Raw genomic sequence first — 19,133 nt, 5'->3', positions numbered from 1 at the left:
GAATAAAAAAGGGAGACATTTGCCCTAAAGATTTATCAGATGGTGAATGCATGATCAAAATGCAATGTACAGGTATACTTTGTAATGGAGACTGCTGTTCAGAGTCTTCTAGGTGTGGTTGTTTACTGATTAGCAGAGATTTTACACTTTTTTATTTGGATTGGGAGGATCCATAATAAAGGAGATCGATTCAGTGCCCACTGACCCAACCCGCCATGGAGTCCTATGAGAGGACGCACTACAATGTCAAACAAGGACACTGCAGCAACGCCAAGGTTTTGTAAGCACTATACTCAAACACCAGCATCAGACACGATGTCCACACCACCCGTTGAGAATGCCCAACACTGGTACTCAGTTGACCCTAGCCTGAGTGGACCAGCTGACTGACCTTGGAATTCTACAGGAATTCAAGGCCAATGTGGTGTGTTCTCCTCCCTTTCATGGGTCGCCACACACGGCAAACATGTGGGTGGATGTTTAGATCCCAGAGGAGGTAACTGAAAATACAGAACATTCCCTGGGAGGTTCCCCTCACCACGTACAGGAATCTACGTCGAGGGGGGAAGAAGAAGCATTCTGGAAGTTAGAGAAAGGAAGGTATTCAATAGGGCGGCCCAAAAAAAGAGCAACAGTTGAAACAGACAAACCCTGAACAATCAGGTGAGGAACAGAAGGATGGGATGGTCAGAAGCCATTGTCAATAGACCAAAATCTGAAGTAAGACCAAAGCTTCTGGTACATAGACAAGGAGGAAGGGTTAATGGTACAGGCAAGGAAAGATGGTACCCAAGAGGTGAGTCTCAGAGTTGAGGTACGGCTCCAGACAAAAGTCATATGTGAAACTGGCGTTTGGTGATATTGGGATGAAAAATGTTCGATTGTGGTTGTTAGAGGAGCGATCAAGACGGAGATAAGGGCAGGGGCTGTAGCTCCAGTAAGGGCCAGAGAAAAGGGAACCACGTCTGAGCCGGTCCAAAATGGAGCAACCAGCAGAAAGCAAGAAGGAATGATCTGGATAAAGGAAAAGACCCAGGTGAAGAGTCTGATCAGAGGGTAGGCATATAGGTGAAGACCCCTCCAATCTGGACTGAAAGCATTCACTCCCAGAGCTGAGGGGAGAGGAACTGGAGACCAAAAATAAAGGAAGTTTGGCATTCCAGTGAGCAGGAAATGCATATATATGCAGAGTTCCCAATTGAGAACATACCCACAAAACCTGAGGATGAAGGGACTACTTCATGGGCAGAACTTGGTTAGTGATAAGTGACTGGCCACAAGATTCATAACTCTGGGAACATGACACGTCAGAACAGTCATGTCATGGTCTAGTACAGGAGATCCAGATTCTGAAAACAGAAAGATCTGGACTTGATTCCTCCCTTGCTTGGTAATATAGCTGATGACAGTGGGATTGTCAGAATGAACTATAACCACCCAGCCTAGCAGGAACACGAGGAAATGATACAGAGCCTGATGAATTGTGAAAGGTTCCAGGATGTGGAAATGGAGAGTAACCTCCTTGACTGACCAATGAACCAAAATCTCTGAGGAATAAGTTGTATTTTTGAAGCCTTGCTATCTTGATGTAAAGACAAGCCATCAAGAGAGTAGGTGTAAGCTGGCATGGTGTTGAAGGTTTACATCACTAGCCAGCATAGTTGTAAGCTGGCATGGTGTCCAAAATTTACGTCACTAGCCAGAATAGCTGTAAGCTGCAATGATGTCGAAAGTTTACATCACTAGCAGAGTAGCTGTAAGCCAGCTTACAGCTACTCTGGCTAGTGATGTAAACTTTCGACATCACATGGACTCCAAATTTTATGCCATTAGCCAGAGCCAGGATAAACAACTAATGTAGACTTGCTATAGGATGCAAGCTAGCTGATAGAATAACATTGCTCCCTATTCACCAATTAACATATATATATAGGTGAAACTATTCCTAAATAAAGTTTTGTTCATAACAGATGCATTTGTAAAATGACTTAAAATAACAAAGCTATACACACACATAACAAAAAATCCCTAAAAGTAAGAAAAACAAAAATGACACATTTAATCTGATTTTCATATTTATAATTACGTGCAATTAAGAAGCAATATAAGATCATTTGGTAAATGTATTTCACCTTGAAGCAATTTGAGTGACAGAAAAAGAGAAATTTTGATTTTCATCATGCCAAAACAAGGCTTTGCCATTGAGTATGACTTATGACTAATTCATATATAAGTGCACGTGTTTGGAATCCTAACTTTTCTGACACTTAAATACACTATATAAAAAAAGGGTGTTCTTAATTTATGCTGGTGCTTTCCAAGACAAACATGAAGTGAGAATAATGTTTTTGGTAGGTGGAATGCATAGTGTTGATAGTGGAACATTTTTAACATGTTTTATTTCATTCCAGACCTAATTAATACATGCTGTACCATTCAGTAAAGGTAGTACATACAATCCATAACTTAAAGGGGGTATCTCAATAGGAGAATTTGGTGGTAATCTCTTTGGTAGAAAGTGGGGAAGCTTGTCTTCTCTGACCATCTTAAGAAGCTTTCCATTCAGAGCCACGTTCCTGTATGGAATAAAAACAAAAAGACAACAATATAAATACCAATTTTTAAAGAAATAATCAATATTCACATTCAAAGATGCTTAACTTTATCAAACAATTATGATCAGTCTTGAAATAATTTCTAGCATAATATATCAGTCATCTGCATATATCCATTATAACTTTATTGCAAAAATCATGAGTGCAAGACTGAAGTTAATGTTAAGCTCTCAGTCTGATGGTTCTTAATCTGATTTCAGTCTGTTCATATGAAAGTGATGTTTCATGTGATTTGGAGTAGATATTAATATAAACTCATAACTTAGGTGATATATTAAATCATAAAAGTAAAATTCCTCTTCTACATTTCTGTTTCATCTTTTTTACCAGCTTGATTTCAGGTGTATCTGTAGGGTTCACCATATTAGCATTTATCACTTACTTCACCATTGGACCCATGATCTGATTTTAACATACAGACAACTATCAACGACCCATGTGTATGTGATTGTTAGCTATGACAGCTTTTGTGAGTTGTCAATACCAGGCAATGGTCCAGCAGGGAGTGTAACAGAGCATTAGTCAAGAGTGTAAGTCCCATACAGCACATATTGGAATGTTCACACATGATCGAGAAACATTTTCTCAGCTAACAATACATTTATATACATATTTTGAACCATAATTTTAGTTACATAATACTATATTCTTGAGCCTTCTGGTTATCTTGCTATTCCTCAAATATGACTTGCTAAAGATTTTTCTACCTAACTTCTTGTATATTATCACTATAACAGGATAACTGCTATTCTTTGGGCAGCAAGATTGGAGGTCTAGAGTTTAGTAGGGCTCTAGAACCAATACTTTATCTGACAACTGGAGAAGAGCCAATGGATGAGGATATTCTGATATCAGAAATCATCACCTCATAGCCACTAATAATTCTGGTGATATTATCAGTCTCTTTTCCAGAGAAGCCATCAAAGATTACTGCAGCAACTGTCCTGAAACCAAGCCTGTTGGATTTGGTTTAAATTTCATGCAAAGTTACACAAGGGCTATCTGCACTACCCATCCCTAATTTAGCAGTGAATGACTAGAAGGAAGGCAGCTAGTCATCACCACCCACTGCTAACTCTTGGGCTATTCTTTTACCAACGAATAGTGGGATTGACTGTCACATTATAATGTCCCCATGGCTGAAAGGGCAAGCACGTTTGGTGGGATGAGGATTCAAACCTGCAACCCTCAGATTGCAAATCGAGCACCCTAACCACCCGGCCATGCATAGCCTGTTGGAAGTGAGACTCATGTCACACATCTCATCACCAGTCTTTCCAGCCAAAAAAAGAGAAAGGAGAGACAAAAGAACAACATTTATAAGTACTTTTAGTGGAACCACAATACCGCAGAATCTAACAACCTTCCTGGGACTAAATAGCCAAAGAATTAAGCCCCAGGAACTGTTACAATGGAAAACTACTACTACTGTGACAAGTGCCATTGCCGCTACATCAGCTTCTACAACAACATTAAAGCATGAAAAATTAGCTACAGCAAGACCCAGCAGTACCTGGAGCTCCCAACAATGGTGCCTACTTCCATCCCAGCCCACTACAACTTAGAACAAATAAACTTCCTAAAACATCACTGCTAGACTAAGGCTGTGAAATGAACAGAAGCTTAGGCCATGTGCCAATAACAGAAATATGAGTAAAAGGGTCAGGCCCAAGATAGCTTGAGAGAACATGGTAAAAGCCCAGGAAATAATTAAAAGATAAAAAATCTATGGTGGTGCTGGAGACTATACTGTCAGAAACAAATTAACAACATGTTTGAAGTAAGGCCTCTATAAGATTCTGAGAGTCTCTTTTCAAAGTTATATGCATTTCACCTATTTATATAAGGTTTTGAAATATAAGTATTTCATTTAAAGTATGATTTTTTCTTTATAAAACTCTATGTTTTACATGTTTAAGGTATTTTCCTTTAAAGTATAATTTTAGTAAAATGAAAAATGCTTTACATACATACACAGGTTTAAAGTACTTCAATTAATCTTCAAGTTACTAACTCGTTGTTATAACATTCACAACTGGTGGGATCCCCTACTACATCATATTGAGTAATCTTGTGTTTTTTCCTTATAAAACACTCAGTGTGAAAAACAGATAAAAACTGGATGAAATCACTCATTTTCTACATAAAATACATAGTAATTAGCAAGAGTAATTGTAAAGTTGATGGTATCTTTATGTGTGAATCATATGTTGTTAGGAACTCTGTACCATCCTAGTGATGGACCTACAAACAAGTTGGTGCATCAGCTGTTAAAACAATTTGCTAAAAACATATTTTACAAATCTATTGGAGAGTGTGCTAGCACTTTATGTAGGGATGGCACAGATGTCCCTATTAAAGCAATACAAAAGATATCTTTATTTTCTTCTCCACAGGTCATCAGAAGCTAGATAGGAAAAGCTACCTGGCACAATCACTCTATCTCTAGTGTATATGCCACTTTTCAGCTATCCAGAATGTTCCAAAGTCAAAACTGGTGAACAGCCAAAACCAAGATATCTTATTTTCGTTGATCATCAACTTTTTTCAACAGGCCTAGGGCCTACCTAGTTCTAGTTGTAACTATAATTTTATCATCATTTGATAGAGCAAAACTGTCTTCACGATCTTTAACTAGCTATCTTATAATTACACTTTATAATCTAGTAACCCACATATGTCATCTTGTAAAAAAAAAATAAACAAACAAATATTAAGAAGAAGATTTATCACTAAACGAAAAAGCTATGTAGGGCTGACTAATGAACTTCAAAAAAGGAATCAAACAAGATAGGAATGAAAGTAGACATATCACTTTACCTGGCTAACTTGTCTGAACCTTACATGGAGAATAAAATCCCAACATTACTGCCTTTTTAACTGGCAAAACAAATAGAACCAGAATTTCCAGTTGTAAAATGTTACTCTATTGTAAAATAGTCATAAAAGTAATATTATAAAGTTAACTAAAGGAAAGGTATAATGATGAAAGCTGAGATTCTATTCAAACATCAAGCTTTCGACTGACAAGATTATGCAATACAGAAATATTTGCTACTGCTAAATTCATCTGAATATCATGTGATGATGTTCATCACATTATGTATGAAAACACTCATACACATGTATAAGACTGACTACCAAAAGAAGGGCACCAAATAGTCAGTTTGGGTTATAGTAATTCAGTGACTCTGACTCAAACTTAATGATACACAAACTCCATTCACAAAAACACTTTTACCATCAATAAAAAAAAATAAATAAGGTTTAATTTCGTAGTTTGTTGTACTTCTAAATTTTCAAGATGGGGTGATACTATCGACATATTTAAAAATGTTTGAAATTTTACTAACTATTATCATAGAACTGTTACAACAATTACATAAGATTAATCTGATATTTTATTTATTGTAAACATAATAATACTGATTGATTGTCACTAATTCGGTTCATAGATTAAACAAAACACCTGTAGACAATTGATGCAATTGTAACTAATGTTGTAACCAAAACATCCAGAATGTTACCACATTTCTGATGATTAATGTGAGATCATTTCTGAGAACCATGTTCCTTTAGATTTTCAGACAGGAAGCTGACTTAATAAGTAACCTTGGGAATGAAGTATATCCTCTCACAAATAACATGAGAAATGAAAACAAGGATTAAGTATCAAAGTTATTTATTTTATATTTTATGTGGCTCAAGATACTTATAAGTGTTCTTTTTTTTAATCATCAGAATTTGAACTAATTTTAATCATTTAAGCTTTTATTTTCAAACAACCTTATCTTTGTTTTTTGCAGAATAGCAAATTTAGCTTCTTAAACCAAAATTTATTAATTCAACATTGCATTGACCTACCAGATTAAAAAGATACCTAATAGTTTCACTCAATGCTCCTTCTAAGCTAATATAAAACTCATCATAACATTTATTCTTGAAAAAGCAAATTACTTTTTTTTCCCAAAATACATACATTTCAATGCTTTAAACAACACCAAGTATTGCCATGTCTTACTTGACATAATTTTTAAAATTAAGATATAAATAAACAAATCCAACTGATTAAGTTTTAGAAATAACTCACTTTGATTGTAGTCCATACGATCCAATAGGTGTTAAAAGGTAGGCATCTATTGGAGATTCCATTCTTGTGTCAAGTTTCAGAATTAGCTTTGCTGTGACATTATAAACATTGATAACAAGAAGTGTTACTGCTCCAGGAGTTTTATAGATTCTATAATATAAACAAAAGCAGATACATAACATTATTTTAAAGAAAACATCCTGAACTATGAAACAGAAATGTTATTCAACATAATTCATTGAAATAATAAAGCAAACAATACTCTATAAAAATAAAACCTGGCTTACACTAATACAGTAGTTGAATACAAGATAATGAAATTATAATGCATGTATATCTATATAGTCATGCTTTTCTTTATATTTCGTTTTTTGACAACAAACTGGACTTACCATCATACATATTTTTATATAATACTTGTACCAAGAGCAAAAACCATAGAAAGTTTATTTGTTTGTCACTAATCATTAAGTTGCAAAGTATGTTATCTGTGCTGTGTTTATTACAGGGATCAAACCCAAGTTTTAGTTTTAAAACTAAAACTTACCACTGAACAAACAGGGGGGTTCTCAGAAAAATTAAATGAATGATGGACATATTACCAAACAAAAAAAAAGTCTAAAACTGAAAAACAAACTTATTTAACTAAATGCAACAAAGTGAAAAAAGCAAAATAATGATTCTTTGGAACTCTTTTGTTCCAAATGTATATACTGTTACTGACTCTCTTACTGTGGTATAAAGACTTAACATATGTTTTCTACCTTCTTATATTAATACAGAACTTTTTGAAATTAGTCAGTTATTATAGGCATGTGCAGTTTTCACACAACACATGGTTGAGAAATTAATTTAGTTGCTTACATTCCAGTTTAATAAGTTTTTTGTTGAATCCTGGTTGTAGCAGTGTGTTCTTTTAGATTATTACACATTTGTGAGTTTTTTCATGACAAAAGAGTCGATGATATCATCAATACCAACTTGTTTTACAGCTTACACCCTATCCAGCCCTCTACTGTGGTATCCCAGTGGGCCTATCCAGCCCTCTACTGTGGTATCCCAGTGGGCCTATCCAGCCCTCTACTGTGGTATCCCAGTGGGCCTATCCAGCCCTCTACTGTGGTATCCCAGTGGGCCAATCCGCCCCTGTACTGTGGTATCCCAGTGGGCCAATCCACCCCTGTACTGATCCCACTGGGATACCACAGTACAGGGGTGGATTGGCCCACTGGGATACCACAGTACAGGGGTGGATTGGCCCACTGCAATACCACAAGTACAGGGGCAGATTGGACCACTGGGATACCAGGTAATTGCCTGGTAGTGCAGTGCACTTGACACATTCTTAGAAATTTATTTTAAATTTTAATTGTTTAGCCATTGTGCAGCATGTGATATTGCCTGGGCTGGTTCTTTAATGCCAATCTGCCCCTGTATCAGTAATATTGAAAAGAGTTTAGGGCATTCAGTTCTTCAGGCCCTAAATTGTATGATGCAATATTTAATTCAATTATCATCAGACACAATGCAAGCCACAATTTTTATTATTAGTTTTTAGGTACTGACAAAGTATGTGTACGTGTGTGTCTCTCTCTCTCCCTCTTTCTTCCTTGGTCTTGGACCTTGATGCTTTGGCACTAGAAGTCTCTCCTTCTGATTAGTCCTGCATTTAATCTTAAAGGTTTTTTTTTAAGTTACTAATGGTAAATTTACATGAAACCTTTACGAATTTTTTTCATAACAAAAGAGTCAATAATATCATTAAACCCATGTTTTACTTGACATAACTTATCAAAATTAAGATGTAACTAAACAAATCCTACTGGTAAAGTTTTAGAAACAACTCACTTTGATTGTAGTCTATATGATTCAATAGAGACTGAGTTTAGGTCAATCAGTTCTTTAGACCCTGTGATGCATAATGTAATATTTCCTTCAATGTTCATCAGATGCAATGCAAGGCACAATTGTTTTATTAGTTCTTAGGTACTGCCAAAGTATGTGTGTGTGTGTGTGTCTCTCTCTTTCTTTCCTCTTTCTTCCTTCCCTTTCCAGGTGCTTCCTTGGTCCCAGACCCTGATAATTTGGCACCAGGAGTCTCCCCTTCTTATTAGCCCTGCACATAATCTAGAGCTTATTTTTTTTAGTTTCATGATGATAAACACTCCCTGAATTGACTGAAAGCTTGCCTAACATTAAATTCACCATTTAAAATTTTAGATTTACTGATGAACATGATAATGTCAGTTGTAGATGAACATTAATTGTTTCAGATATACTTTATTCAAAAGTTATTTCATACTTGACAAACATTAGTGAATATCATCTGTTTGGCTTCCTTCTTTGCATTTCTCTCCCAGATACTAGTTTGTCACGTCTGTGTCCTTATCATTAGTTAGGGTTTGTAAGTACATGTTAAACCAGAGACTGTTTTTGTAAGAGCCCATGGTTCTCCAGTAGATAATTTTGAATCATCAGTTTCATCAGACCCATTACATTCTTTAGAATTATTATCACTTCAAAAGTGGAAATGCTTTAGGTAGACACAGTGATAATCAAAATGAAGGTAAATCAACCATACAATGGTGTTTACAGAGATTTTCCCCATGAACATTTAGTTTAAAAGTTGTTTTTGTTCTTTACTTATATTGTAGACATTGATGATTATGATAATGCTCTGAAATAGTAAATAAAAATGAGTATGTAGCAATGACTTCCTTTAGTTTCTAGGAGTGGACCAGCAACATTTGAAGAGGAGACCCAGCAATCCTCTTTTGGAGTTTACCATCTCTGCCAGTTTTACCTCCGGGCAGCACACACCGTACATCATTAAACCACTGATAAACATTTTCATTAATTTCACTCTTAGTTGAGCATTTTAGTATAACACAACATTGATTCAAAGGGATAATTTATGATATTAGCTCAAAAATGACAGTACCAGAAATATCTGTGACTCATTGGATATAATTAAATCTAAGAAAAATAATGAGAATGCATTAAGCAAGGAAAGGGATTAATGGAAGAGCACGTAAGTAGATGGAGTGATATTCTGTAATATATATATATATATATATATATATAAGTAAAATAAGATATTACAAGATTTAACAGCAGGTACAAAAAGTGGATGAGATTTTGTGAATTACACTCCTTAAGGTGAACATGTGAAATCGATTTGAGATAGTAAATCAGTGTAAAAGAAAAGGTTCTTTTTTAATTCTACTTTTATCACCACTACTAATGTGACATATATGACTGCAAGCCCTTTTTGGATTAATCCAGCTATGTCACTACCAATTCCAGATCCACAAATTAGCAAGTCAATTCAACAATGCTGCTCAATTGAGAAACCAACAGACTATGATGGAAAGGTACCATGGGAGGTATATCAGACTTAATTTGAAATAATTTCCAAACAGAACGGTTGGAATAGTGAACAAAAAGCCATTCACTTCACTGCCCCTTTAAAGGAGTGGTTTTAATAACATTAAGCAACTTTCCAGCCAAGAGTAGTAACAACTATTACACACTGGTAGCTGACTTGTCCAACAGGTTCACAGTGGCACATCAGAAGGAAGTTTACAGAGAAAAATTCAGAAGCTGAGTAAAAAGAACAGAGGGGACCTTAGCCAAACATGTAGAAGATTTGGAAAAGCTTGACCAATTAATTTACCTGGGTACATCATGTGAAATTATGGATTCATTGTTATGCGACTAATTTGTAGATGCTAACAGATGAGGATATGCGAATTAGACTAAAGCAAAGTAGATGTACATCTTTAAAATTGGTGATGGAACTTGAATCCATTAGAGTTGCACATAAATAATAATGTACCATTTAGAAGTTATGGGATCATCAGTTCAAGTAGTATTGAAACATCAACTCACACTGACAATAGTCAAAAAAGAGCTGAAAAGACTAGTTAGACAAATGTTATGCAGAAAGAAATAAGTAAACCAGATGATATTACATGTTTCAAGTATAACTTGAAAGGACATATTGCCAGAAACTGCACTCATAAGCCTGTAGAAAATATAACTCCTCCCAAATGATTTAAGCAAATGGGAACTGTTATAAAATATAGAAAACATGGTATTACCACTGAGACTATGAGGAATCAACAACTAATAATAAACCAAGGAGACAATATCATAATGATGAGTCTTCAAGCCCAGCCTGATCAACGGAACAACAAAGAAATAACCAGACATCAGAAAATAGGAAATAGTTTGACTTATGGGGCAAAGCTTAGTTGAGAACACTTCATCTGTTCTAAGCGAGATAAGAAGTTCATTACTTAAAGAAAGTAGTCAACAAGTCAATGGGCTTATTGATGGGTAAACTTATAACCATTTGACCCAATCTGATAATGAAAGATTGGAAATTGCCTCCACAGATGAAGAAAGAAGATGAATTGATGAGAACAGCAAGAAGACAAAGTTCCAGCAAGATAAAAGTTGGAAGTTATCCTTACTGTGGGACACTTCAATACACCTCATGATGTGTCAGTAATGAACATCTAAAGAAAAAGTGCATATTGGGAAAGATGTGAGGTTAGGCTAGCTACACAGTCTTTGATCAAGATATCCTTGTGCACTACATGACAATTGCAACACCAGAGGTTGAACTTCCAGAAACAATAAGTAAAGCAGTTACTATGCCATCAAAAAGTGAAATACTCATTCCAGGACACATTAGGAATAAAGTTACATCTAGTTTTATTGGGGTGTAGTAGAACCAAACAATCCAGCATGCCCTGAGGGATTATTCATTTGAATAACTCTTGAATCTGAAGAACAAAGATGTCATCATTATGGCCATGAACATATAAAACTATGATATTCAAGTATGGATGGAAAATTGCAAGATTAGAAACTGTACAGGCAGTATTTCCACAGTCAAATCCACCAATAAGGATGACTTACCATCTTACTTACAAGTGCTGTACAGGTTGAGCTGTGAAGGTCTTACGTTCAATGCCAAAGATTAAATGACTTGCTCAGGTACTAGTTCTCAGCCATCACCTAACATAGTTGTGAAAAAAAAAGGACATATCCACGAGTTTCTAAGAAAAATACCAAAAGGTGAATGACGTCAGAGAGAAGGATGCCTATCCACTTCCAAAGATTGACTGTACTTTGGATGCTTTATCTGAATCAAAATGGTTTTCAGCATTAGATCTGAAGAATGGTTAATGGTAAGTGAAAGTTGACGAAACAAGTAGAGAGAAAACAGCCTTAATTACAGGAAATGGACTGTAGCAATTGCATTACTATACAGATTATTTAATGCACCTACTGCATTTCCACAATTAATGAAGTGTACTCTCTCTGAAATACTCTAGAACATCATACTAATCTACTTGGATGGCACAACCACATATGTGAAGACCTTTGATAATGCTTATGATTAGTTAACACTCTCAACAAACAGGTCAAAGGGCACATGTCACAACGTTTAGAGTTATTTTCAAAATTTAATTGAACCACTTTATTATTATTGTATGTCAATAAAGTAGGCATCACAATGTAGTTTATAATTCAAGTTTTAATATGTGTTTTAATTTCTTAATTTGAAAGAAAATCTTTTAAAAATTCCAAATATGCTATTTTGTGTCACATGGCATGTCTTGTTGTTTCATTGCTTAGTTTATATTTTATTACACTTACCATACAATGTATATACTTGTTAACAAATAAGAAACTCAAATATCAGACAATTAAAAGCTAGGATACAAAACATCTTTTTGATTTGCTGAGATATCAATATATTTTACAAGACTATGACGGTAGCCCCACTTACAGCTCCATTCTTTTGAAACCTCTTGTCTACTCAAACCTACTTCTCTCAAGTATATATTTATAACCAATAGAAAGTGCACATTCCAAACTATGTAAATCTAATGGTTGTTTGTAACTGACCTGAAGGGGAAACGTGTCTCTGAGAGGAAGTTTTGAAGCCTGTTGAGTAAATTGTTGCTCTGAACAGAAATGACATTTTTCTAACCCACATGTAGCACAGTTAGAAAGGCCAAATAAACTACAGTAGTTTTATATGTACCAGTATAGTAATTTGAGAAATTGTTTGGTTTTTTCAAATACATCTCTCTCTGTAGTTGTATTTTGATAAATACATTTATTTTTGTTTATTTTATGTTGTATTCATTCTTGTTGTAGTTTAATGTATATTTAAGTCATAATAAACAATTTTGCATTTTAATTTAGTACTTTTTGTCTTTTTTTGAAGTGAGGTGATTGAGCTATTGTGAAACACTTGTAGGGATGGATGATATTGGAAAATGGTACAATTTTAAATCAATTAGCCATTTATGTGGAATAACATCAGAAAACGTGAGATCTAGATTTTCCAATGCTACTTATGAGTTATCAAATGGCAGTATATGAAACTACAGGCAACACACCATCATCAGTGATGTTTGGGAAAGAACTCATAGTGCCATTGGACCTTTTGTACTCACATCTTGAAGGTAATTACTCAGCAATGTCTTACACAGAATATGCAGAAAGATAAGTAACACTACTGATGTCATTCATGAATTTACTTGGGAAAACGTAAATCAGCAAGTAATAAAATGAAAAGTCACTACGATATTAATGTTGATAAGACGAGATTCCAGAGGTCACGTGGTATAGCTTTACAATCCTCACCACAAGAGAGGACAAATTCCAAAGTTAAGCAGGTATTGGGAAGGACCATATGTTGCAGTGAAAAAAAATCAATGATGTGGTTTATAGAATCTTGAAGTGCAAGTGATTCAAAGCAAAAGTCTTCCACCATGACTATTTATGGAAAAATGTCCATGAGAAAGCAACCAACTAGTTAACTTCTGTAAAGACCATATGAAGAGCCCAAAGTTTTTGTCAAGACAGCTTCAGAAACAAATTTGCCAGCAGAAAGTCAACCACTGAAGAGCCCAGTTGAGATGACTTACAGAGGATCACTATGGACATAGCCACCAGTGGATTCACTAGAGAGAATTACCCCATTAATAAGACAAAAAGTGACAATAGAGAACAAGAAGTCATCCCATCTATATACCATTAGCCTCAGTAAAGAAAACCTTCTAAAAGACTCAGTTAATGGACAATAAAATATCAGAGATTTTGTTTTGTTAATCATTATATTTATTGTACTTTGTTTAATACCTTTAACTAATAATACAGTTATTGTAATGCCTATTTGGGAACACTGATTTTTTGTTAATTGTAAATAATGAAGTTATTGCTGATTATAGAATTTGAAGTTTAGTGTAATGTTTAATTTTACTTGGGTATTAGGGTTGTTCAAGGGACTTCACAATATGTTAATATTTTAATCTTTTTCAACTTGAGGAAGTCTTCTGTACAATATAATAATTGCATGAAGTCTAGGAACTTCATGAAAACTTAGATAAAATCTCGAATCTTTATGAAATAGAGTATGATAATAAAATGCTTAACTGAGTGAATTACAATTATTATTCAGTTCAGTGTCAGTTAAAGAGTTTCAGTTGGTTAGTGAGTCTGTTCATCAGTTATTGAGTTAGTAAGTTAGCATATTTGTCACAGATTGATTAGCAAGAAAATTGTTCAAGACAGTGCTTGTTTGTTGAATTTAGTACAAAGCTACAAGAGGGTTACATGCACTAGTCATACCTAATTTTGAAGTGATAGACATGAGGAAAGGCAGCTAGTCAACACCATCCATTGCAAACTCTTTACCAACAAATAATGGGATTGACCACCACTATTTAACACCCTCAAAACTGAAAGGGCAAGCATGTTCAGTGACAGAATTTGATCCCACAATCTACAGGCTGTAAGTTAAGTGCCCTTTCTGCTAGGCTATGCCAGGCCTCTCAATTAAATGATTGATTAGGTATATTTTTAAGTTAGCCATATCATTAGTTTTTAGTCCTTTGAAACATTGTGAGGTTTAGCCTACCAGTGAACATAACCTACACAGAAAAAAGATTAGTTCATTACAATTACATGGGTTGGACTTCGCATTAAATTTACCAAATAAATCACTAGAACTCACCCAATGATATAACATGTTATGATATAACTATACACTAGCTTTTATTATAAGTGTTTGAATCTGGTAAGTTATATTGTTAAAATTTTCTTGACCTTTCAGTTTTTCAAGTTGTAATATAAAATATGTAACGATATGTTTACAACTTATACACATTAACTTTAGGTGAAGATGAAAATGTTCATCCAGTGAGCATTTCTGTACAAAAATTACAGAAAGAAAGATAAGAATTAGCAAACTATTAATTTTCTGAAGTTGATCATTGCTTCAATCAAGAAACAATAAAAGAAGGCTTAAAAGCCTCTAATTTATAGCACAATCATGCAAAACTACATCAGGAGATGATAATATAACTACAAAACGTTCACAAATATTTTAGATTAACATAGGTTGCAAGACCACCTGAAATGGCTAGCCGAGTTTTCCCCCAAAAAATTATATGCTCCAGTAAGATAAATACACCATGCTAGAAACAACATTACGTCATGAATATTTCCCATATTAGTGAAAAAAACACAGTAAATGGAAGAAATTGTGGTTTTTTTCACTAACTGCTGTACATGATATTGTGTTCTTTTATTATTTCCCATATATTTTATTCCCATGATTTCTTGAACTAACAATCAACCATTAAATTGTTTATTTTATTAGGGACATAAAGCAGTTAAAAGTTTCAAAAAAGAATGAAACTATAGAAAGAAATGTTTTACATTGTTATGTGAGAAAGCATTATAAAAATGTCTTTGTTTTTACATTAAAAATCTACATCTCATTAACTTTCGTTTTAGTTTTATCATTTCTTGCAGGAATTTCAACCATTCTGTACGAAATTCAAAAATAAATTTTAATTTATTTAATATAAATAGATAAAACTCAGTGAAGGATCTAATTAACATAAATATATTTTGTTTAAAACTATCTTATGATAGTGCAAATTATTGAAAACAAGGTTTAATGAACGATACCATAAACAAAACAAAAAAACCAAGCCAAAATATTAACAACTGGGAAAACAACATACAAAATAAACAACACAAAACTAAAAATATTTTTTCAATCTATGATATTAAGATACGCATCCAATACAATGAAATGAAACTGTGTGCAAAAAACTATTGTGTAAGATCTTTTTTCTTCAACCTAAACTTCAAATAAAATATATGCAATGGTAATATTGCCAAACTAATTTTAAATTTCAGCTGTTAATAGATTCAAGTCACATGATCATCTCATGTTATCTGTAAGTACACCCTAATCATATGATAATATTATGTTACCTGTTTTCTCTCAATTTCCCAAGGTAAACATCTTTAAAAGCCAAATATTTCTACCATATGACTATTTACAATTCATCTACTGATACAGCATAACATAAGTACATGTATCAAAATATTTAATACATATATCTTAATGCCATGATAACCACACATTCATTATTTAGATACAAAGCCTAAAGTTACTTAATATGGTTTGGATGATAGTGTGATCATCACACTAAATTAACATTATGCAAAGCTAATGCTAACTTACTAGCAGGAAACCCAATCATATAGGGAGAGCTCACCTTCCAAGTTTTGTACAATGTGCATAAACTCGAAGCTTTCGTTCCTTTTGCATAACATCCACTCGTAAGACCCTTCTACCAACAAGCCACTTATACAAGACACTCAGCCAAAAATCCTGCCTCATGAAGAAAACAAATACAAATACAATGAAGTATCAGAAATAATCTTACTGTTTCACAAGTTACAGCTCTCAACTTCAGAAAAAAATTCTGGATTTCATTTTTAACATAGTGATTTGTAGCAACAATTATGATATTAAACTCCTATAACTATCAACATCAGATTTTGAACTTCAAGTAGCTATACACAGTTCATGAAAATTTAAAAATAAAACCAACAAGAAAATAAAACTAAAACAAAGCAACAATGGAAATAGAATTCTATAGTTTACTCATCTGAGTTTTCTGATCTTAATTTGTTACAGAAATATCTCATTTGGCAATTCAAATCTCTTTTTTTGTTTTACAAGAAAAAAAAAGGTCATGCACTTATGCCATTAGTGTTTGTTAATCCACAAAGAAAATCTCACTGTTTCACAACCTTTTATTAAATTTAGTTTCCCACTCTCCAAAACACACTATATATTCTGTTTGCAAAAAAAACAAAAAACAAAGTAACTTTACAGTTAAAATTGATGTAGTTTCTTCACTATCTACTTCCACAAGAAACAAAAGAACAGTGAATAATGATTTTAGTCAGATGTTAGTTTCAATACCAGACAGATATGAAATATAACAGAACTTTGTAATCTATTCTTCTTTCATTTATGTGTAATCATACGAAACCTAACCATAAGCACAATTAAGTCCTCATGCACAGTAAATGGCAATTTTTTTTACATTCCACTTACTGAGAGTAATATTGAAAGCTGTCTGATATCTTAAAAATAAGTTAAATTTCTTGTGGCACTTACCTGTATATACATTACTTTATATCAATATAAACTGAAACCTATTTTAACAAAATCATATAAAACAGGATCAATGAAAGGACTGAATCACATATACATACTTACAGGAAGAGGATGAAGATCTGAAGTGATCATACCGTAATGACCATTGTAAAAACTTTGACGTAGTACTACATCCAGACCTCGTGCTGCAGATAAACCTAGTTTATCCAGCCATCTGTTTATATAGAAAATGACTGCATACAATGAAAGATCATTATTTCTGTCAATTTGTAAATACTAAAATCAAAATACATCAAACTCATATAAATATCTAATGCACCCTTTACTGTATTACTAGAAGACTCATATAATTGATAGAATTATGTAGAGCATTAACAGTGAGAGAGGTATTAACTGATAACAAACTACAATAAGATAAATGTAGCTGATACACTGTTATTACATTATTCAACCTGGAAATATTGTATTTTACTTGGTAAAATTACTGTGGTGTTTCATCACATTACACTTATCAGTAAAATGCTTTGCCAGGTTAGGTGACAATCACAGGTAAACAAGTTAATATCATGATATTTCTACCATTTCAATTTGCACATTGCCACTGAATTGTCCATGAATCTCCAAATGCCCAGTTTAGAGGAATATGAAATTTCAGACTCTTGTGCTAATGCTTTCATCAGAACAACCTAATGATAGTCTTAGCACAAGTCTGTTGAGAACTAAGTGACAAGCAGTAAAAGAGAGTTCCAGCAGTCTCCTTCCTTCTAAATGTCAATGAAGACCTTCCATGGTTGCCACTTTCATCTTTGTAATGCAAAGGAGGTTAACACCGTGCCATAGTTGGATTGGATAAAGGGTTTCTTTTTGAGCTTGTTAGCTTTCTCAATTACCTTTACCTTTGCATAACCTGGTAAATACATCAAGCTGACAGTCTTACCAGGCACTTGATTTGCTTTCTGCCAATCATCTATGAACCAATCATTCTGAATTTTATGCACTACTGCTTTTCAGTTGCATATATTATATTGGTGGCAATGTCTATTTGTGGTTTGTTGCTTCCAGCAATCAAGAGGAAAGATTGCTTTATGGCTTCTAGATCCATCCTTGTGCTGCTTGTGGGAAGTTTCAGTGTTCCATCAGCCTTATGCAGATGTTGCTATGTGAGATGATAAATGGTTAACTAGGTCTTTTGCTATTTTTGGTGTAATAACATGCAACTGTCCACTATGGTCTTTAAACAGATGCTGACAGACTTTATTTGCTTCATCCTCTGCCCAAACTCTACATTTTATGTTTAATCTGACTTCCACAGGTCTAAGTATTACCATATGGTTATTCTACATGCAGAAATCTGAGATCTGGTAGTGAAGAATTATCCAAGTGATTGCTGTATAGCACCTGTCCACCCATGACTGTCCTCTGAGGCACCTTTTAGGCAATCCCCTGCTTGGTTGGTATCTGTGGGGTTGTTATGGAGTTGGAATGCCACTATAAAAAAGGGCAGTGATTCAATGATGGAATGCCAGGCCCTAATGAAGAATTTGGTGTTCTGTAACATTGTTGGAGCTTGTTTGGTGTAATAATATTTTGATATCCCACGACCAGTGTTAGATATAAATGACTGTTGAATGTGATAAGTTTTTCTCATTGCTTTAATTGAGTAGTATTGCATCATGATATCTTAGTCAGGCTACAGACACATACAAACTGTAGTTCAAGTTAGACAGATAGATCTAGATTGTATGATTGTGAGTTCAGCCATAAAGAGCATACAGTGGCTTTTTTTGAAGCGAAAATATTTATCTTAGATTGTATTGTAACAACAAAGTAGAGAATAATAATTTGTCTTGTCAATTATGTTCTAAAGTAACTGAACCAACCTACTTGGACTTTGACAAAACGAGATTTG

The 19,133-nt window shown here is 34.1% G+C and overlaps 1 protein-coding gene across 1 annotated transcript in view; it reads right to left on the bottom strand.

The window, feature by feature from the left end:
- Positions 1–2,382: 2,382 nt before the first annotated feature.
- Positions 2,383–19,133, bottom strand: part of LOC106467512 (heparanase-like) — a 38,041-nt gene continuing 21,290 nt past the window's right edge. Inside the window, exons 6-9 of the mRNA XM_013927871.2 lie at positions 17,327–17,438; positions 16,311–16,426; positions 6,706–6,855; positions 2,383–2,576 (exon numbers count right to left, since the gene is read on the bottom strand). Of these exons, the coding sequence (XP_013783325.1) occupies positions 2,414–2,576; positions 6,706–6,855; positions 16,311–16,426; positions 17,327–17,438 (541 nt within the window). The 3' untranslated portion in view covers positions 2,383–2,413. The remainder of the gene's footprint in view (positions 2,577–6,705; positions 6,856–16,310; positions 16,427–17,326; positions 17,439–19,133) is intronic.

Source organism: Limulus polyphemus, unplaced genomic scaffold (assembly GCF_000517525.1).
Source record: "Limulus polyphemus unplaced genomic scaffold, Limulus_polyphemus-2.1.2 Scaffold2641, whole genome shotgun sequence".
Taxonomy (NCBI): domain Eukaryota; kingdom Metazoa; phylum Arthropoda; class Merostomata; order Xiphosura; family Limulidae; genus Limulus; species Limulus polyphemus.
Note: the sequence above shows the minus strand (reverse complement) of the source record. Positions and strands in the feature narration are given on the sequence as shown.